At 35.5% G+C, this 23,430-nt stretch overlaps 1 protein-coding gene across 2 annotated transcripts in view; it reads right to left on the bottom strand.

Annotated features, from left to right (window-relative positions):
• Positions 1–23,430, bottom strand: part of sws (patatin like phospholipase domain containing sws) — a 945,916-nt gene that overhangs the window by 465,812 nt on the left and 456,674 nt on the right. For both annotated transcript variants that reach the window (XM_090396526.1, XM_090396525.1), the window contains exon 21: positions 22,785–22,848. In XM_090396526.1, coding sequence (XP_090252652.1) covers positions 22,785–22,848 — 64 coding nt within the window. The remainder of the gene's footprint in view (positions 1–22,784; positions 22,849–23,430) is intronic.

Consider the following 23,430-nt stretch of genomic DNA (forward strand, 5'->3'; position numbering starts at 1 on the left):
CTACCTAGACCAGTTTCAACCTTTATTGAGATCTCATCAGCAGGAGCCAGGCCCAGAGGTGATACCAAGGTTGGAGTAATGCTGAAGTCATATTTCCATATATGAGTATCCCAAAAGGTGTCACACCTTATTATTAAAATACTCTGGATTACAGATAGTTAACTGGAAGTTTTCCCACTTGGTTAGTACTATAAACTAAAGATGCACGTATCTGCCCTCCAACCAACATGCTGTGAGTTAGGATCCTGCCATGGGCATGGATGTTTGTGAATGTCTTTGGGCAGGAGATGGATTTTATCGCCCAGTGAGACCACCAGTCTGCTTATTAGAGGCCTGAAGTAGCTGGAAAAAGTTCCATGTCTGGTGTCTGGAGTAGGATTTCCCCAGACCTATTAAAAAAAAAAAAAAAAAATACATATATATATATATATATATATATATCCTCAAGGCTTCCATGGGCTACTGAGCACGTCCCCTAGGTGGCGGATGGGGGGAAACCCTGACTATCATCCGTTGGATATTAGGGCAGCTCTGAATATATTGAATAAAGAGCTGTGGACAAGTGGTTTTGGGACTCGCGATCATTCGTGTGAAAATATTGCCATTCACCAACATGCACTTGGCCAGCGTGGTGAATTATGGCCTAAACCTTCTAAGAAATAAAATGGCCCTCATTCCCTGGAGGCCAGATTGTTACTTGAACTTGCAACATTAAACTGCTGGACTCTGAGCAGTGAAGCACGGTTAACTGAACTAACTGAAGAGCTAAAGTGACTAAAATGGGACATTTTTGGACTGTACGAAGTCAGACGTAATGGTGAAGAAATTCTTCAATTAAAAAATGGAGACATATTATATTATAGAGGTCAAGATAAAGAATCAGTGGAGGTGGATTCTTGATCAACAAAAAACTGAAGAACAACATAATAGAATTTGACAGTGTATCCGCTTGAATAGCAAGTATTGTTGTTCAAATCTCGAAAAGATACACTCTTAAGATCGTCCAAGTCTATGCACCAACAATAAGTCATACTGACAAAGAAATCGGAGCCTTCTATCATGATATATCTTAGCTCTACAATAAAGGAAAACATCATTTCAGAATTGTAATGGGAGACTTTAATGCTAGAATTGGTATTCAACATTCCGATGAAAGCTCAATGGGAAATTTTGGAAATGGCATGAGAGATGACAGAGGAGCAAGGTTAATAGAATTTGCAGAAAAAGAAAACCTGTATATCATGAATTCCTTCAAGAAAAAAACACATAGAAAGTGGACATGGAAAAGGCCAAATGGAAAAACTAGTGAAATTGACTTTATCCTCAACAATAAGAAAAACATCTTTCAAGACTGCTCTGTTATAAACACCTTCAACATTGGAAGTGACCATCGTATGGTATGCAGTAAGATTCAAATCAACTGCCAAAAAGAAAGAAGAAAAACAGAGATGTACATAAACTCAACATTAAAAAGGATATATTCCAACACGAACTAAACAACAGATTTAAACATCTTATTATAGATGACAATGCTAATCTATCAGAAAGTAATGACATTATTATCCAAAACCTTTTACAATGCTCACTTGAAATAGCTGATACCACAGAACAGAAACAAGACAAAATTTCTGAAGAAACAAAACAGCTTATGAAGAAAAGAAGAGAAATGAAACAATCAATTAACCTACCGAATAAAATTGAATACACGGAATTGTGCAAAATAATCAGAAAATGTATCACAGAAGAAATAAGAAAATTCAATTGTAAACATGTAAACAACCATAGTCTCAAAAAAGCCAAACAGCAATTGATGAACAGTAAACAGATGGTTGCAGTAAACTACAAGACGGGACCATCACCAGAGATAGATATGCTATAGCAAAAAGAATTGAAGAATTCTACTCAATATTATACCAAGATGATGAATTAAATGAAGAAGGCAACTACAACACAGCTGAAGTACCACAGATTCTACCAGAAGAAGTTATGCAGAGCATCCAAAGCTTCCAAAATGGGAAAGCTGCAGGTGAGGATGGAGTTATAGCTGAACTTCTAAAAAACAGGTGGAGAAATAATCTACGAACTCTTAGCAAAACTAATTACTTTAAGCCTGAAGAAAAATGATGTACCAACAAAATGGAAGAAGGCTACCCTAATTCCGATACATAAAAAAGGTGGGATAGAAGACTTGACGAACTACCGACCTATCAGTCTACCATCAGTGGTCTACAAAGTGTTTACAAAAGTCTTAGCTAATAGATGTTGTGCGACTCTGGACCTAGCACAACCAAAAGAACAGGCAGGCTTTCGAAGGGGCTTTAGTACAATGGACCATATTCAAGTTGTACAGCAGATTATTGAACGGTGTTATGAATATCAATTACCACTATGTCTTGGTTTTATTGACTATGAGAAGGCCTTTGATTCACTTAAAACTTGTGCAATACTTAAAGCATTACGAAACCAACAAGTGAAGGAGCCCTACATCAGAACCATCAAATCAGCATATGCCAATGCCACAGCAGCAACTCATTTCAATGGAAACATCTCTACTGTGGGAATACAGAAAGGTATAAGACAGGGTGGCACAATATCTGCAAAATTATTCACAGCGTGCCTAAGAAGAAATATTCAAACTTCTTGATTGGGAAGGGAAAGGTCTGAAGATAAATGGAAGATATTTAAGCCATTTACGCTTTGCAGATGACATAGTTATCTTTACTTCAACTGCACATGAATCACAGACTTGTATCCATGAGCTCCAAATTGCTAGCAGAACAGCAGGCCTAAAGATAAACCTAAAGAAGATCCAAGTTATGTTCAATAGTTATGTCCAACCAGAAATAATAAAAATCAATAATGACAATAATGAGGAAATTAAGCAAGTAGATCATTATATATACTTAGGACAACAGATATCAATGGAACAAAATATCATGGATGAAATTAAAAGGCGTGTGATGCTTGGGTGGAAAGCATTTGGAAAATTGCATTCAATATTCAAAAGCCAACTACCATCTGAAGAGAAAAGTTTTTAACCAGTGTATTCTTCCTATACTGACATATGGCTGTGAAACATGGATACTGAATGCAAAGGAAATTCAGAAATTAAGAACAACACGATTTAGTATGGAAAGAAGTATGCTTGGTATCACAAGATTGGATCACAAAAGGAATACATGGATAAGAAATCAAACCAAAGTCTCTGACATCATAGGAAGAGTGAAACATCTGAAGTGGAAATGGACTAGGCATATTGCCCGAAGACAAGATCAGCAATGGACAAAAGAAGTACTGGAGTCCACGAGAGGAAAAACGACGCCGACCTAAATCATGGTGGATTGATGATATCATCAGATTTGCAGGAGTGACATGAAAAAGGAGAGCCATGGACAGAATGTTGGAGTAATCTTGGAAAGGCCTTCATCCAGCAGTGGATCGATAATGAATGATGATGATATATAAACAACAAATTACATAATAACCATGGTAATTAACTTTAATGAAATGAAAGTACAGATATTTCATACTAGAAACAAGCAAATCAAAGAAACGGGAATATAAGGTACATACAACAATTGGTTTACCAATTAAAAACAGTTGCCACATGCTAGACTTTAAAGATTAGACAAATATATATATATATATATAAAGTTTTTTATCTTGAGTATAATATATGTTAAAGATACCAAGTTATTTTAAATATAAACCTGGTTTTTAACTCAATTTTCCCAAGTAAGCAAACAGACAAGTCATATATATATATAGAAAGTGTTTTACCTTGGGTATATAAATGTTAAGAATACCAAGCAATTTTTAAACTTGGTTTTACTCCATTTCCCAAGTAAGCAAACAGACAAATAAGTCAAGTTTGCACCTGCAAGTGATGCAAGTCTAGCTGATCCTACAGGTAGTGCAAGACCAGGGCAACTCATGGTAAAGGTGGCATAAGCTCCGATCACTAATCTTTATATTTACCCTTAGTGCCAAAACACATCTCCAAGAAAGAGATGTATGATGTTTTGTATTAAAGGCAAGAGGCCACTTGCCTTTAATACAAAACATCATACATCTCTTTCTTGGAGATGTGTTTTGGCACTAAGGGTAAATATAAAGATTAGTGATTGGAGCTTATGCCACCTTTACCATGAGTTGCCCTGGTCTTGCACTACCTGTAGGATCAGCTAGACTTGCATCACTTTATCACCCAAATATCTTCACCAAATGGCCGGGTTTGCAGTAGTCTGAGTCAGAAAACAACTCTTGAAATTCTTCATGAAGAGATCATTTGATGGAGAAAATAAGGAGCTGCCCATTGTTAGGCCAAACTGTTGTTTAAAATATTCATAAAGCCTGGTAATGTCCAGTAAAAAGAGATCTCCAATAAGGTTGAAAAAACATCTCAAAAGGAACAAAGAATATATGAAAGTTATCTGTTCAAACAGATTTCTTAACTTTTGTTAAGAAATCTATTTGAACAGAAAACTTTTTCAAAAATTTACATTAAATGATATCTGAAAATCTCTCATTAGATCTTTTATGTTAATTTTCAATATTTCCAAAAATCCTTACAGGGTGACAGCTAATGTGATTTTGCATTCTTATAAGGTGCATTTATTCATTTCCAATGTAATGAATATTTCAGCATTGAACAACTCTGCATTTGTTCTATTTTTATGCTTTTAATAAATCCTGAAGAAGCCACCAAATATGTATGAGCAAATCTTCAGAAAAATCCATTTTATTCTTATTTATTTTAGTCATCAAAACTCATTTATAAAAAGAAAATTAAAATAAACAATGAATGCTTGAAAAAAGCAAGTGTATTAATAGTTAGGATTATTTTTGTTCTAGAATGACATGAGTGACAAGTGTCTATAAAAGTGATATTTTTAATGAAGACAAAACTTGAAGTATAATGCCTTGGTTCTCATTGCATGGTAGTGTAGAATGTTTTAGAAGTTTCTTTAAATTTTCTAAAAAAAAAAAAAAAAAACAATTATATTGAAAAATCACTGACAAGGAAGTACTAGATGCTTTCATTATGTGCAAGATTTATGTTATATTTTCAACATTAAAATATTTTAACATGTGAATTTTTCTGGAACATCACTTTTGACCAGAAGAGCAAGTGATGCATGAATAGCGAATCTTGTAGACGATTGTCTTCTCGATTGAAAGATGAGCAGATTTGAGCGCATAAGAATCCAGAAATCTTGGAATAGAAAACTGAAAGCCTATTACATCATGACCTCAAAGAAACGATGAAATTTTATCTGTTAAATTGTAGAAGGCCGACCATACCATTTGTCTTACGAGGGTGGTCTGAGAAGTTCTTGGCCTTGACCACAGATGACAACACCATCAGCAAGATTTTTTTTTGCTAAGTTGGTACATCTGTCATAAGCATCCATATCAAATTGCAAGTCATTCTATCAACTAGTTTGTTTCATACAGCTGTCTGAAGAAAAAGTGTTGTCTCTATCCCTTGAAATAGATAAAAATGGGATATAGCCTCCAAGAAGAAATGCTACTTTGCAAAAAAGAAATAAAGAATAAAAAAAATAAAGTTACATGTAATTTTGGACTTCAAAACATGTTGGAATACATTAGAAAGTAGGATGACAATTTTTAAGGACAGCACTCTTATTGGTGGAAGGAAAAATATTCAAAAATATATTGAATAAATTCCACACCTTTAGCCACCTCCCAAGTCAAGACCTTATGATCACTCTCACCAATTGGTGGCAATATGGTCATATTTGTTACAGCCAAATCCTCAGATGTAATTACTAGGTCAAGCACTCTCTGACCCCTAGTATTTTCCATTACATGCTGTCGCAGATAGTTATCCCTTAATAACCGCATAAAATCCAATTCCTTCCTCCCGTGTGTTCTCTCCTCACTCCAATCAATGAGACCATAGTTGAAATCTCCCATAATAATTACCCTCCTTCCACTCATTTCTTCTATTTGCTTGTGCATACTGTCACCACCATCTTTTCCATCATCTGGTCTATAGCAGCACCCAATTGTATATTTTGTTCTGCTAGCCTCAATCGCACACCAAATGGCCTCAAATGTGCTCTTTTCTCTATTCTGCAATTCAACTTCTATTCTCCTTGGCTGCAGCTCATCAGCTATCATCAACAATACTCCTCCCCCCATTTTATTCTCCCTCTCATTCCTGAACAAACTATACCCATCACATTCAATTCTACTAGCTATATCATCTACAGTCAGCCATGATTCACTAATACCAAAAACCTGTGGTCTGGAAGTGCCAACCATGGCCCAAAACTCTTCCTTCTTGTTCCTAATACTCCTAGCATTAGTGTACATGAATTTAAGACCCCCATTAGCCCCAACCCTACCTTGATGCCTTATATTAACTATCCCATTCTGATTTGTTGTCCTTATTCATTCGGGCATATTATACTCATTCATACATTCAACTGCCTCCCTATGGACTGTATATCTACCCCCCCCCTTATCTAGTTTCCCTGATTGTGCACATCCACTACATTCAGCGTCCGTGTGGTTAGCCTAGTGGCTGTGCACTTTGTAACCATATGCCTGGGGAAGGAGTGTCCTAGGTTCGATTCCCGTCGGTGACGTGAGGAGCTGAAGGATCTTCCTCAGCCACAGCCAAGTTAGCCAGTCTTGGGCGTGGACAGCAGGGTTTTTTCCTCAGTTTATTCTGGGGTTTTTCATCCCGCAAAGCAGGCAAACTGGCCTTGAGAACTTAACACTACAGGCCATAGGATATACTGGGGCATAGGGCTGACCACCTTATCCTGGAAACGGATTGAGGTCCGATGATCAATGGACCCTCAACACCGCAAGGTAAAAGAGGGTATAAAGAAGATGATGATGACCATTCAGCAACACTTTTTCAAGTCTCCTTACATCGAATCCATTCAAATGCAAGCCATCCATCTTATATAGATCCTTTTGCCCATTGAACTCACTCCACACATCCACAAATTCCACACCACTCATCATACATAACTCACGCATAATCATTTGCAATTATGGCCCTCCTTTTAAACATTTCACTGTCATACCGTGGCAAAAGCCTAATTATTCTAACTCTCTCACTCTTTTCTTTTGCTACCTCAAACAATTAATTCAGGTCCTCTATCATTTCCATTTTATCTCCTTTCAAATCATTCGTACCTCCACAACAATAATTTCTTTCACCCTTTCCTTTTGCTCTCTAATAGACTCAGTTACATCCTTTATGGTCGCACCAGGTTGGTACAATTTTGTCAAATCCTCTATTAACACACCTCGTACTAACGAGTCTCCATACAGCACTCTATCCTTCATTTTGTTTGTATTCACACTCATACGCTTATTTTTCCTATCACACTTTTTATTACTGGCTGGTTCATTCAGTCGACTTTTGCTCATACACTCTAGCTGCTGTTTTGCCCTTTGTATCGCACCACTCATCTATCTCAAGATGAGATAGATGCAATCTCACTCATTGCATCTATCTCATCTTTTTTATTCTCTGTAAAACCATTAATATGCTCTGAATTAATACTATCATTCACACCCTCACAGTTCTCTGGTACAACCTCGCCATTTCTTTTCATATCACTATTTTCTTCATTCTGAAGTTTGACAAAAATATCACACTCACGACTCGAAATACACTTTAATTCCTCATTCTCCCTACATTTTCTACACACATTCACTCCTTTATTATCATCTAACCACACTCCGACTGCACTCTCCAAAGCCTACATCTCGCAGGTAGTGCACTGAATCATCTCCTTTATATTACCGTTCTTGAATAAAGATGGCGAACCATCATTACTGGCCGCCATTTTCCTTCGTACGAGAGCCATACTTTCTTCTAACGTATTTTATCAAATTATTAAATGAAACACCAAAAACACACAAACAGATGCACTAAGATACGCAGGGCAAACAAAACTACGTAATATTCAAGTAATTTTATCAACGATAACTTAAAATAACACTTATCAGGAATTTTCAACACAAACATCCAGGGATGACCTCTGGTTCTCCCCTGATCTCCCACTATTCTCTGTAGAACCTTCACCATTGATCTTATAACAACCCCTTACCAACTTGTAGGTCCCTATCATATCTCCCCTCTTCCTTCTCTCCCCCAGACTCTGCAAATTACATCTTCTCAATCTTTCCTCATGCTCAACATTCTAGAGGTCAGAAACTACCTTAGTCAGTCGCCTTTGGATGAAGAGATCTTTCCAACATCTCTTCATCCTTCTGAAAACCCGGTGACCAAATCTGGGCACAACAGTCCATGTGACCTAATCAAAGCCTTATACAATGGAACAAGAATCGCCCTACTTCTACACGTCAGTGTCCTCCGAATCATTGCCAGAAGTCTTTGTGTTGTCTTCACAATTTTAGCGATGTGTCCCCTAAATTTTAGATCCTTATCCACTATCACCCCCAGATCTCTTATTTCCTCTACCTCCAACAATATATTCTCACCAAGCACAAATTCTGCATCCCATCTTTGTTTTCCAAATTTTAAAACCTTACATTTTGCAACATTGAACTGACATCCCCATTTGCTTGCCCAGTCACTCAATTTATTCAAGTTTTTTTGCAAGGCCACAACATCAAATTTGGTTGTTAAATGTGTCTGTTCTTACTGATGGTTTGCATCCTGCAATTTTACAAGCAGTTCCCAGGAGAAAAACCTGATACTTCCATATACTTAACCTCCCAACCAACCAGGACGTATATACATGTCCAGCAAATCCTGGATACGATTTAGACCACCTGTTGAAAGAACATGAATATGAGCAATTTGACCATCATGTCCATTAGAAGGTGCAATAATCCTTCATGATGATAACACTTAACCAGATTACCTTCATACGTAGCTACATTCAGTTACCTACAGCAAGATTTGCTGTAGGTAACTGAATGTAGCTTGGTTTCTTGGTTTCTTCTAATCACTCACTACAAATCGAAATAAATAGTGGATATGAAGTCAACTGTCTGGTACATATTTTCTGCTAATTTTGATATTATGCAGCAGTTTTGAAGGAGCAATACTTAACCAGTTTATCATTCAAAACATGTATAGGTGCATGCGTCAAAATGAAATTTTATTAGCAAAAATTAGCAAATTTTGTATATTTTCTCATTTATATTATTTCCTGATAATTATAAATAATTAAATTATGTAATATTGGGTAATTGGGGAAATTAATGCTTAAAAAACAGCGTCATCCTACAAAAGCAATATCCGAATAAAATGTTTCAAATATGAATGCAAAAAGGCAAGACTCTTCTAGATCTGGCATGGCATTTGGAAAACTGTCTTAGGTTGAAATCCAAGCAAAGCAGTGAGGGAAAGCCCTTTGCACCATGTTGGAAAGACAAAAATATTTTTCTGCTGTCTTCCCTGCACAATTCATCAATAGAATCTGTGGAGAAGCATGGTTTCAAGAAAGACAAATGCACACTGCTGTGTGTGCATATACCAACACTATGGGAGGAGTCTATATGTGTGATTAGTAGCTATAATTTTACCCTTTATTGAGGAAATATTGCAAAAAGTATTTTAAAAAAAGCATTTAGACATATCGGATTTTATTATTTGGAACTGTTTCCTTCCGTACAGGAAAAGTTATTTCTACCATAACATATCTAAATTACAGAGTAGAAATCGCCTAAGCACTGCTACAAGTTTATGGTCCTTCAGCAAGCAGGAAAACAGGCAATCCTTCCAGACTTCTACAGTTGAACACTGCTAACTTTATTTCCTTTACCACCTTTATAAACTTTACCACCCACAAAAAATAAACACTACACGCTAATGTCATGTCTGCTTTAAAAAAATAAAAAAAATCAGAAAGGAGACAATAATCTGGTGTCCAGAATGTAAAACTGCTTTGTGTGTTCATCCTGTTCAAGGTATAAAAATTTTGAACAGTATGAAAACAAAAATATTTCGTTTCAGGGCCATCAATACAGTCCTTTTCCAGATTACAAGTATTGATAGAGAGATGGCTGAGTGTAATAATTCCAGTTCCTCTTGAAGAGGAATTTGTTTAAACTGTTTTTATAACACATAGAATATTGTTCCTCTCAAAGTGGCTAATAGTGCCTTTTTTGAGGGAAGAAAATAAAAATAGGGAGGATCATCAGGACACATGCCCTGTAGGTGCAAAAACTGTTATTTTTTTTATGTCGACAACTACAAAAGTTTGGAAATCTATAACATGTTAAATGTGTATATGTAAACATTCTATATGTAATTAACATCAGAGATAAGACTAAACATGTTTTTTTTCAAGCCTCCAATAAATCGGGTGATGACCTTGCACTATGCTATTTACAGAGCTAAATTCATCTATCTACCTAAATATTTTCATGAGCATTCGTGTCAGTATTGAAGATTCTAAAATGCAGCCATTTAGTAAAAATGCAGCGACCCTCCCCAGTTGGCTACCCAAGCTTAGTTGTCTCAATCAGGAAAATAACTGAGTAGCTAAGGCTGTGATTTTGTTTCGATTGGAATTATGGCAGAAGCAACTATGAGGGAAGCACATCGTGTGTTTATTTTCCAGTGCTTTGCCTGTTTGATGAAAAAAGCAACTTCCTGGTAGGAGAAAACCATAATCTCAGTATGAGACTGTTTAACTCATTTTCAGTTGAGAATAAATATAAATATCCATCAGTTGGATATTTATATTTATTTATATTAAAAAGCCATGATAATAGTACTACATCGGTTAGAAAACCTGGGTTTGAAACCTAAGAAAACTGTTGCACACTCTCTTCACATCTGCTTTAGACACATATACTATGTATAACATATCTCATATCTTGGAAATGGATATTCACAAGGAAATTTCTTTGTTTTGCATGGAAAAGAAATTTCTAAAAAGGTATGAAGCTGGGATAATTTTTCTATTGTTTCAGAAATCTCATGGTCACAGTTTTTCCAGAGCAAAGTTTTCTGGATGAGCTGTGAAAGTCTCAGTTTTCCACAACTAGCAAATGCAAAAGTAACACTTGGAAGTTTCCACTGTTCATCCTAGAACATACCAGGCTTCAAGTTTTACATTACTTAAAAAGAAAAATAAGAAATATGGCTACTTTCAAAATACGGAATATAGAAAATAGCATTATTATTAGTGGTAGTAGCAGCAATATATATATTTTACTAAATGTGGGATAAAGGGACTTTTTTCATGTATAAGGCTGGTCTGAAAAGTTCTTGGCCTAACAATGAAAAAACGAATTTATAATTTCAAAATTATTTTTATTTTTCAACATAATCTCCCTTAAGACTAATACATTTATTCCAGCGATTCCTCAGCCCCATTATCCCATCCCTGTAGTGCAGGGATCTTTGACCCTTCAAACAGTGTGGGCAGCATTAAAAATTTCAATGAAGCCCGTGGGCCACTAAGCTATACTGCGGTATTTAGAATTGTAAGATGTTTTCCAGATTCACAAGGAACGCTGTGCATTTGATATTTTACATAAAATCCTATAAAAATAAACAAACTCAGCTTTAAGAGCATAGGGAGTCGAGTTCGTGATAAGTAAATACAATCAATACTTGAAAAAAGATAATTTAATGAAGAAAACATTCATTTTTTACAATATCAATCGGCAACTTGGCAATTTTTTCCTTGACCAGCTTGTCGATGTTTGCATCAATGTTGGAAGTCACTATGCACAGAGAATTCTCGACATGTTGATCCATAATCTGAGATTTTTCTTGAACTTCACTGGAAAAGTTTCATTCTGGAAAAGAACTGCTCACATAAGTATGTGCTTCCTAACGAAGCGCCAGGGGCAAATGCTGGTCTTGAAATTCAAGCTTGCTCTTGTTATCATTCAGGGAATGAGAGGTGTGATTAGAGTCTGATTAGTGGAATAATGAATTACTGACCATTTAAAACTATATATTTAGAAATTTATGTACATTTAATCATACAAATACAACATTTATTTTACAAATGATATTATATCTTTTTTTTTTTTCAATTTAGCTGACCTACTTGAATACAAATTCTACCCTACAGTATTTCTTTATGAACTGGTCAATAACATCATCATAAAAAGTTGGTTGTAACTTAATTTTCCCAAGCAACACACACACACACACACACACACACACACACACACACACACACACACACACACACACACACACACTTGTAAAGGCTGGCTGAAGCTCACTGGCTAGAGCTACGTTGACTGCATATGGCCTGTGTTTAAGCAACACAGTGAGACGACGTGAAATGGCTATGCACGCACATGAAATCACAGTGCTGCTGCGAGGATCTGGAAGATCCTACAACTGAGCAAGCCAAGGTAGCCTTGACTAGAGGAACAAGCATCGGCCTTCAATACACAATGCAAAGCTCAATTATTGCTGCACAGGCTTAACCACCTTACCGGCCATTGTGGATCAAATACGCATCCGCATACGCTTCGTATCCATCATATATTTCATTGTTATAACAATGGTATTACAATTTTAATAAGCACTTCGCATCCATGATAAAGTGAACGTCTATAGACGTCTTGGCCGGTAGCGTGGTTAAGACGTCTTCTGTCTACAAAAATAAAAGCCTAAATGGAATGCTTAAAATGCATGCATTTATTAACAAATAAATATTATTTTCTCAATTAATGAGCTTGAGCAGCAAGCATGGCAAGCATGGAGAATTCGCCCCTGCAAGTGCACATCTTCAAAGCATGCCGGCGAAGATTAGGGAATGCGTTCTCAGAAATGTAGTCTTTGTAAAATGTAAGCAAGGGCACACTGAATAATTTTTCGCACAAAGAAGAGTTGTTTTGGAGTTTAAGCAGCTCCATTTGTACTGAGCCTGTCACTGAATGGCATTGAAAATAAATCTAAAGAAGACTGTTGGTTATGAAAGTCACTAAATCTCTCTTCAAACTCACTCTGCAGCACAGCTAATTTTGTAGCATATTCATCAAGAGACGAACAGTTGGACTCAGCGAGAAGCTGAAAATGAGTTAAGTATTTTTTCGCGAGTTGTGCCTCCCAAAGTTTGAGCTTGGTCACAAAAGCTTTGATGTGATCAAACAGAATGTGCACCAGTTGATCTTTGGAATATAGCCGTGTATGTAGGTCATTCATATGCAACGAGATGTCAGTCACAAAGGCAAAGTCTGTCATCCACTTCAGATTGTTAAATTCTGTAATCGGATTCCCCTTGGTTTGCATGAACTGCTATATTTCGTTCCTTAAGTCAAAGCCTCTTGCTTTGCACTCTTGAGTCAAAAACTCTTGGAATTGACGATGATTCAATCCTCTTGCCCTAATAATGTTGATGACAGTGACAATAACTTTCATGACATTCTCAAATCCAATAGTTTTTGCATACAAATTCTCCTTGTGGATTAAACAGTGGTAATGGACAAAATCTTTTCCTTCTAATTCCAGTTCTTTCCATAGCAGTGCAACAAACCCTTCGTTCTTTCCCACCATAGCAGGGGCACCATCAGTTACCACACCCTGGAGGTTGGTTAAGCTGAGGTCGAAACACTGGAGCGTTTTCTTGGTGGCTTCAAGAAAATCAGTGGCTTTCATCGTTCCCTTCATAGGTATGAGTGCTAGAAGTTCTTCTGTCACGGTGAATTGTTAATGAATACCACAGAGAAAGACAGCCAGTTGTGCTATATCCTTCACATCTGTGCTCTCATCTAAAGCAAGTGAATATGACGTAAATTCGGACGACCCTTTTTTAAAGTTCCTTCAATGTCATTGGCAAGTTCTTTGACATGTGATGCTACAGTTACTCCAAACAAACTCAGTTTTTTAAACACTTCCTTATTATTTGGGCACAGAATATCCCCAGCAGTGATGAGACACTCTTTTACAAACTCACTGTCCAAGAAGGCTTTTGATTTTGGAAGTTTATTTTTTTCACTTGGTTAGAGTATAATAAAATTAGTTTAATCCTTTATCCAAGTGTGAGCAAACAAAGTTTGCACCTGAAATTATCTTCAGGACTGGGGTAAGGTGGTACAACACCAGGGAAACTCGTTGCAAAGGTGGAGCAAGCTACCAACACTCCTATCTCAGTATTTCCTATAATGCAAAACACATCTCCTTGCGGATATGTCTAATGTTATGCATTAAGGGAAGGGCCACGACCCAGACTAGTTTCGACCTTTATTGAGGTCTCTTCAGTGGGAGCCAGGCCCAAATGGAGATACCAGGCAAAAGCATTAGCAGGTCATCTCTACCTATAGGAGTTGCCAAATGGTGCGCCACCCTTTTTTTAATAAATTACTCTGGATTTAGAGAAAGATGTTGAAAGTTTAAATGAAATGAAAGTTTTATTAAAAAAAAAAAAAAAAAAAAGGTGGCACACCATTTGGCAACTCCTATAGGTAGAGATGACCTACTAATGCTTTTGCCTGGTATCTCCACTTGGGCCTAGCTCCCACTGAAGAGACCTCAATAAAGGTCGAAACTAGTCTGGGTAGTGGCCCTTCCCTTAATGCATAACATTAGACATATCCGCAAGGAGATGTGTTTTGCATTATAGGAAATACTGAGATAGGAGTGTTGGTAGCTTGCTCCACCTTTGCAACGAGTTGACCTGGTGTTGTACCACCTTACCCCAGTCCTGAAGATACTTTCAGGCGCAAACTTTGTTTGCTCACACTTGGATAAAGGATTAAACTAATTTTATTAAGGCTTTTGATTATTTAGCAATTTTTTCAGCTATTACATAACTTATTTTGATGCATGCCTCGCTCTCTTCCCTCTGCCTTTTAAATGTACCCAACTGGCATTTTAAATCAATTTGGAGACTGTTCACTCTGTCCACATGATGCCGCCCTTGAAGGTGATCGAAATTGGACACATGCTTTGTCTCATAGTGTTGTTTGATATTGTATTCTTTTGATACTGACTCACGACAAATTAAACACACTGGCTTATCATCGATCGGCACAAAAAAGTACAAATTGATCCACTTTTCATTAAAAACCTGACAAGAATCACTTGATTTAAGCTTTTTACTCATAGACGCCATAGTGATGGAAGGTGAACTCAAAAATTGCCATGTAATGGTTATTATCCACTGAATATGTCTCACACTAATGAAAAAAAGTCAGGCAATATAAAACAATCTGACAATATAGCAACCAGCAGCAGTAGACATAGTAATATTTGCATTTTTTTTTTTTTTAAGAAAAAGAAACAAAAATAACATTACTGAACTTTCTTTTGTGTGGTATGCATATAAACAGTTTTACATGGTGAAAATATATCATAGCATTTCTAAAGCTTAGAATAATTTCTGCAAACAACTGAAGAGCTGATTTTAGATTGCAAAGAAGTATTACAGAAATAGAAGTTTTGACAGATAACAATATTATTGCCTTATTTCTTTTGTCAAAATGGTAAAATGAAGTAACAGATTTTGAGTACTGTCTGGGAAAGCTTTCAAACCAGTAGAAATTTACAGGAGTTAAATAATTGCGTTCCAGGAGAGGAGAAGGGGGGGGGGGAGAGAAGCAGTAGAAAATCTTTAAAATGAGCATAAATTTTGAAATCATAATAAATTAGAAATCAGCTTGAAAGAAACAAGAAACGGAAAATCACCTGGAGAAGATAAGCTAGGTTCAGAACTATATAAATACACAGGGACAAGATTCAAAGAAAGATTATTATTTTTAAATAAAAATTATTCAACTGGTATCTCCCCAATAGAATGGAAAAAAAGCAATTGTGATTCCTATCTTTAAAAAAAAAGGTAATAGAGATGACCTTAAAAACTATAGAGGTATCAGTATACTAAATTCCTGTTACAAAATATATAGCAGAATCATAAATAGCAAACTAATGAAATATTCTGAAAACTTTATTTTAGAAGTACAGAATAGATTTAGAAAAGGACAATCATGTATAGACCTGGCCTTTTGCCAAAAATTAATAATAGAGAAAAGAAGAGAATACAATTTAGAAACACATATTGCATTTATTGACTTTGAAAAAGCATTTGACAAAGTTAAAAGAAATATATTATTTAACATATTAAAAGAAAGACAAATACCAAATAATATCCTAAAAGCTATCACAAGTATATATGAAAATAATCAAATACAAAAAAGATTAAATCACGAGCTATCATATACGAGAGAAATAACCCAAGGGGCCAGACAGGGATGTCCCCGCTCAGCAACTCTTTTTAATATCTACTTAAATGAAATAATAATAAAATGGAATAAAAATTTACATCAAGGAATTAAACTTTCTTCTACAGGGAACTTAAACACTCTCCTCTTTGCCAACGACCAAATAACAATTACAAATTCTGAAGATAACTTACAGAAAGCTATTTTAAATCTAAATGAGATAGCCAAAGATTATGGCATGATAATATCAACAGAAAAATCAAAAACTATGGCCTTTAAAGGAGAACTAAAATAGTAATAGATAACAAGATCTTAGAACAGGTGAATTCATTTAACTACCTAGGATGTATGATCACATATGAAAATGAAAAAGATATAAACGTAAAAATTGCAAAATATTTAAAAATAACAAGTGTAATTAACTCTATATTTAAACCAAACCTAGTTCAAAAACAAACCAGACTAAAAGTATACAATACATTAGCCCTACCAGTCTTAATGTATGGAAGTGAAATCTGGACAATAAAACACAAAAAGACAAACAAAAGATTAATAACAGCAGAAATGAAGTTTCAAAAGAAACGAAGAAATTATGAAAGAATTAAACCAAGAATCAGTAATAGAAAAAATTAAAAAATATAAACATAAATGGATGGAACACGCTCAAAGAATGAAAACAGAAAGATTACCAAAACAAGCCTTAAAGTACAAGCCATTAGAAAAAAAAAAGAAAACCAGGACGTCCTCTTAAACGATGACTTCTAAGGCCGGAACAGGCCATGCTAGGCCTAAATTCTTGATATGCATGATGATGATAAATGATAAATTTTGAATCATTCTGTATAGGATATCCTTCATATTATATTTTCAACATATCTTACAGTGGTTATGCACTGGATATTATAGTAATGTGCATCCTACAGAGGGAGAAAAAAAAAATCTGTTGCAATTTTAAGCAAAAGACAAAGGCTAAGAGTCCCTGCTAAAATATCATTAGATATTAATTATATGAAGAGCCAAAGTCTTCAATTCGGCGACATATAAACTTATTTAAGTTAAGGGATATTACATCCCATATTGTTTCATAGCCGAATAAGAAACTCAAAGAGTTTCATGCCGAATATAGTAAATATATAAAGTTCGGCGAGTCCAAGCATATTCTCATAGTAGGGTATATGTAAGTTCTGTTTGCTACAAACTTGGTATTTCTAGGTCTACCTACTCACTGATGAGACCTCAATAAAGGTTGAAACCGGTCTGGTTGGTGACCTGCTCTCACTCATAATGTAGAACAATAATACAGCTCCTAGGAGCTGGGTTTCACATTATGGGGAAATATCAAGAATAGTGATCAGAACTTACTCCACCCTTACCATGAGTTGCCTCAGTGTTGCACTCCCTAAAGGGTCAGTTGTAACACTATCCAGGTATTTGATTATGCTTGGACTCACCGAACTTTATATATTTACTATATTCAGCACAAAACTCTTTGAGTTTCTTATTTGGCTATGAAACAATATGGGATGTAATATCCCTTAACTTAAATAAGATCATTAGATATAAATTTCTGATACTAAAAAAGACTCACAATTGGAAACCGAGTAATGCAGTTTAACAGCATTTGTTGTTCATAAAAAAAATTAGTTTCTAAAACTGAACTGTGACGATCCATATATTGCAAGGAAAGAAAGCAAAAGTCATTTATTTCAATAAATGTTATTTAAAAAATATAAATCTACCTTATATATATATAAAATGATAAGCCTTTTTATGTCATGTTTTTTGAAACGTTTTGAAACTCAGGGGCTACCCTGAGTGTAGAGTCTTCAAAATTCGAGTCATCAGAATTCAAGGAGAACTGGCCTACCAGTCCGGAACACGGGGGATTGGGCACCATAGGCGCATACCCCCCCTAGTATTTGATATAATATTTCACTGCAAACAAACATTTGAAAATTGGCAAAAAGAAAAAATTGCTTTTATATTAGCAGTAGAGTGAAAGAACAAAGTTGTCTTGTTTGGTTGCACTGATTTGAAAAATAAAAGACAGCAGATTTACCACTACTAAACAGATTCAGTGAAAAGGCTGATCTGTGGTCATTTCAGGATTGATTATTTATTTTTGCACATGGAAAACTCATTTTTCTTTTTGGGAAGAGACAATAAATAAACTGTGCAGCATAAAAAAAGATCAAATATCATAGGACAGTAAAGGAAATTCCAAGCAACATAGTACACGTAAAGACAAGTGATACAAAGGTCGCTCTGCCACAGTTAATCTGCTAATGGACTTAAAATCATTGTTACGGGATTAATGGCAGAGGAGGTTAATTACATGATAAAAGGTAGTTTTGATCCTTGAAAAATGCTGGGTGGATAGTCTGGTTATTTCATCCACCTCAGCAATGTTCCCTCTAATTTTTTGCTGTGAGTGTGCGCAAAAATGCCCATAAAGACCTGATTCCACCTGATGGTGGAATCAGGTCTTTATGGGCAAGACTACAAGAACACTTCCGTGACTGTAACATCCCTATTCCAGAACATTTAAACACTAAAAAACGCAACACCAAAAAGAAAAATCATATACAAAGCACAGGAAAAACGGAAATAGCTGTTCACGCCCTTGAACAAAAACACACCCCGCAGATAGACAAGGCCATCATAATAGACAGACAAGACAATGAAACAATGCTCAGAATATCGGAAACAATAGCTATAAAGTGTGGCGCGAACTCTATCAACGTACACAGGCCCTACATAATCTCCGAGGTTTGGAAGCTTCACAACATAAAATTGAGGTCACAACCCCGACCAATAGGAGACAACACAAACACCTCTAAAGTAGAAGCACCCACCCAACTTGACATAGCTTCCACTTTCCCAATGTGTTCAGATGACGACCACGAATAGTCGAAACGGTCCACACCCCATCAACCACCTTTCCCCTTCCCCCTCCCTATTTTAAAAAATTAACCCTTTCACTTTTTCGCCATCCTATATAAAAGTATATGTTGCTATATATTACGAAAAAACCCGGGTTTTTCTAACTTATTCTACCAAACTGCCTACCCCCCCACACACACACACACTCTGCAGTTTTCGACATCGCAGACAGAGGAAAAGCCACAACACCCAGAAAAAGGTATGTGCAATTTTCTATTCCTTAGGCTACATATACTTTTTAGTACATCTACACTCATAATGCCCTAAGAATCCATGAGTAAATAGCCAATGACATTCAAACAGGGGTACTCCTAAACTGAAGCAGGCAAAATAGCTGTAATTATAATAATAATAATAAAAATTTCCATATAATTGGTAACTTTTCACTCTCATTAGTATATCGAAATGACATTCTCCTAAACGGTTTCTAGGTTGGTTTTTTATTTGATTCATTAGACTAAAACCTCACTCACAGTCTGCACTAGATGCAAGGAAGGTTCCTCCAATATCCATCAACTTTGCCAAATCACAAAACTGCTCATTTTGAAGAGCAAATACAACCATTTGTGTAAAATTTGATATCATTTTGCATTTAATTTTTTCTTGTACAGAAAATTTGAAATCATTAAACTGACTAATTATTTCTGTAGTATCATCCAGAAAATCATGATATTTAAGACAAAGGGCATTAACATGTTCACTACCAAATGAGAAATCACAATGTGAAATAGAGGAGATATCAAACACTGACCATTCTTGTATCTCATTCTCGTGGAATCTGTCCTCTAAACGTGCACATAAACAATTTATAAAATTTAACAGGGGCCTAGTATCTACTGGTTCAGTCTCTTCTTGTTTAAGTAAAGCATTTACCCTGTCACTCCAGCAAGCGTCACCTTCTAAATACTGATTCCTGATTTTGTTAATCTTCCCCTGTGCAGAATCTTAATCCTTTGTAAGATTTTGCACAGGGAAGCCATTTCTTCAAAAACATCACTTAAAACATTAACAGCTACTTTGAATGTCATGTTAGTTAATTTATTGTGACAATAATTAACCACGGGATCATTTGATTTGTCTTTTTCAAAATATGTGATCAGTCCCTCATAGTTTCTTATTATTGTCGGTAATGCAAAATGTCTGGATAGCCACTGCACTTCATTGAGTGGCCTGAAGGCAATAGCTTCATTTTCAGAACGTCTCAACAATTTCTTTAAATTCATGTCTTTTCACTGTGGAATGAGAAAAGAGTGTGTACACTGTTCTCATTAATGTATCAATATCTCTGATTAGTTTCATTTCCTTCAACGTATCACAGAACCAGAGATCTTCAAGGTGAGCTACACAGTGTTGCTGAACGAGATGTGGAACTTCTAATTTAAGTTTTGCAGCAACACCATTAACTTTGTCCAGCATCACTGTGGCTCCATCAGAGGTAACCATCACAATTTTTTGGAGATCAGGTTTCTTTTCTTGATAAAACTATTTAATAGCTAACACAATGGAGGAGGCATCACATGCCTACAACTGAATTATTCTGCCAAAATATGTTTTATATTCATTACAATCTTTAAGTCTAAACTTAAAATAGAAAATGAGACATTTGTTAACAGTTATATCAGTGCTTTCATCAATGGTTAAGGTGTGGAAATTTGCAGATACAATTTGCTCAAACATGTAATTTTCAACAATTAAATTGATTGTTTCCAGAAATTCAAATGCATAATTTTTGATTTGCCAGCTGTCTGAAAGCTGAACTGAAAGTAAAGAGTTATTAATCTTAACAACTAATAAGACACTGTCAATAAGAACTTTAATCTGCTCTGGGTTTGATCGTTTTCTCTCTCGGTCATCTGAACTTTCACGTAGCATACGCAGTATTCCTGTAGCTGGCAATGAACAATTTTGTTGCCTAAGTTTGTGTATACCATCGAGATATATTTTACTTGTCAAATGGTATTTCAAAAAAGTCCAACTTCCAAGTGACATCAAACTTCTTCCCATTAGGAAAATCCCCAGCAACCTTTGCATCACAACAATAAATACAAATAACACCAATTGTAGCATCATACATAAATATTTTACACAGCTGAATGTTTATCAACTGATGAGCTTTTGGCGTAGTAGTTTTCACTATTTCATCCAGCCATTCACTTTTAAAGCAGCTAGCAGTTCGTTTTCGCTTCACACCTTTTGCTTCCTTTGAATTTGACATGGCGCATCAGTTTTTTGCAATTTTGTTATTTAAAGAATGTTTTTTTATTGTTTTTATAAATTTACAAATGTACACTATTCACTGAATAACTTGGCAAGGTAAAAGCTGAACCAACACTAAATATTGCCGAGGGCAACACAAGAGCTAAAAGATATGCCTAGAGGCTAGATTTAATTAACTTGGTTGTATCTCAATGCGTGTACACAAATATTATTAGTTAATCTACTATTTTAACATTCCTTTTAAAAATTAGAGAATTTTGAAATGCTACAATATTTTTAATTGTACTCTAATTTAAGTTTTTAAAAGTATTTAATTATTTCTATTAAAATTATGAAACCATTGTTTTAATTCATCATGATTTTAAACTAATTGATCAGCCAATCACGTTTGGGAATTTTCCATGAGTCAGGCCAGAGACGTAATGTAAACAAACCATGCACCATTCTATATGCTACTTAAAAATTACACATTTAAGCCACACCCCTTTCACTTTAGCATCAAATAGCTAGCTTCAAATAGGTTACTGTTAATAATTTATAAGTTTTGTGCAACTTCGAGAAAGTAATAAAAAATGCGAGGTTATAGGCTTGAGTGTTGCCGAGTTACCATATTTTTTAAAGAATTTATAGGTTAATATTTAGGTCGAACTTCTTTAATTAATAAATTTTAATTTCATCTTGAAAATCTAGTGTGCACATATTTTTTGCTTTGTGAGCTAGTTGTAAAATGTGTGCACATGTGCACAGCTTAGAGGGAAGATTGCACCTCGGCCAGTAGGGAGGTTAATAGTAACAGAATTTGATGCATGGATGAGTGAGTGAGAGTAAGAGAGTTGTTACTCAAAACAAAGGCTGGCCTGGTTGGCCAAGTGGTGAGCATATTTGCTCTCCAACCGAGATTCAAATCCAATGCTGTGGATTTGAATCCTGCCATGGATATCTGTGATTTTCATTAAGTGAGAGACCACTGCCCCACTTATTGGAGGTCTGAAGTGGATTAAAAAAAGTTCCATGTTTGGTCTCTAAAGCAGGGATTCCAGCTAAGTATAAAATAAATAAAAATACACTAAAAAATAATAATTAATAAAAATAAAAAAAATAGGTGAAAAAATCCATTGTCCACCCATGATATGGATGAACTATAGGTTTATAGAAAACTTTTCATGGGTGGAAGCCATACAAAAAATAATTCTGAAAAATCCAGGTTTACAGTTAACCATCCTGTCTATCACATTTAAGCTGATATTCATGTAATATACCATATAAGATATAGTAAAAAAAGGACAGAAATGACTATACATTAAAAAGTTGAGAAAGTGATAAATCAAAAAGAATATAAATTGCATTAATTACTAAAAAAAAAAAAAAAAATACACAGCAGACATATTTCACATAATATGAAAGCACTAATAACTCAATGTAAATTAAAAAGCATTATAATTTTTCTCAATATACTAACTTACCTTACAAGTGCAGAGGAACCAAGAGTTTTTTTAATAACTTCTGATGTCAGCCGTAAAGTTGGCCCTATAAGGAAAGAAGATAAATTAGTGCAAAAATACAGACAGAAAAACTAGACACAGACACCTGTGACACTGAAGTACATGTGGGGTTACAAAACTAGGGGATCAGCTTCCTCTCTCTCCATATAGTCACAGGTTTTAAATATTATTAGAATGTATTCAATGTAGTATCTATTACAGCAAAGCTGAATCATTATTTGGAGATGGAATTTTTTTAGGCAACATCCTCTTCCTCCCCCAAGTTAGTAGAATATCATCCTGCATAAGTGGAAAGAGAGAAAGCATCTTTATGTTTAAATGCAGGCATTATATAAGAGAGAAGCATTTGTGCTAGAACAATACTGGATGGAGCATCTCCTCCAAGTGAGATGCATGAAAAGTTTGTCTGCTTTTGGAAGGATGTCTTTTCCACTCAACCACCACATCTACCTGATTTAGTTCTTCCTTCTATTTCAAGGCCCAATCAGAAGCAGAATTTTTCCATCCATCTTCTTTTGATGAAATGAAGTCTTCACTTTCAGCTGTATGGAGGTTTAACTGTTGCAGAGTTTTGGCAGGGTTCCTCTACCTATCTTGCAAGATTTTT

Source organism: Typopeltis vanoorti, chromosome 8, assembly GCF_054136105.1.
Source record: "Typopeltis vanoorti isolate ZY-2024b chromosome 8, IOZ_Tvanoo_1.0, whole genome shotgun sequence".
NCBI classification, from domain to species: domain Eukaryota; kingdom Metazoa; phylum Arthropoda; class Arachnida; order Uropygi; family Thelyphonidae; genus Typopeltis; species Typopeltis vanoorti.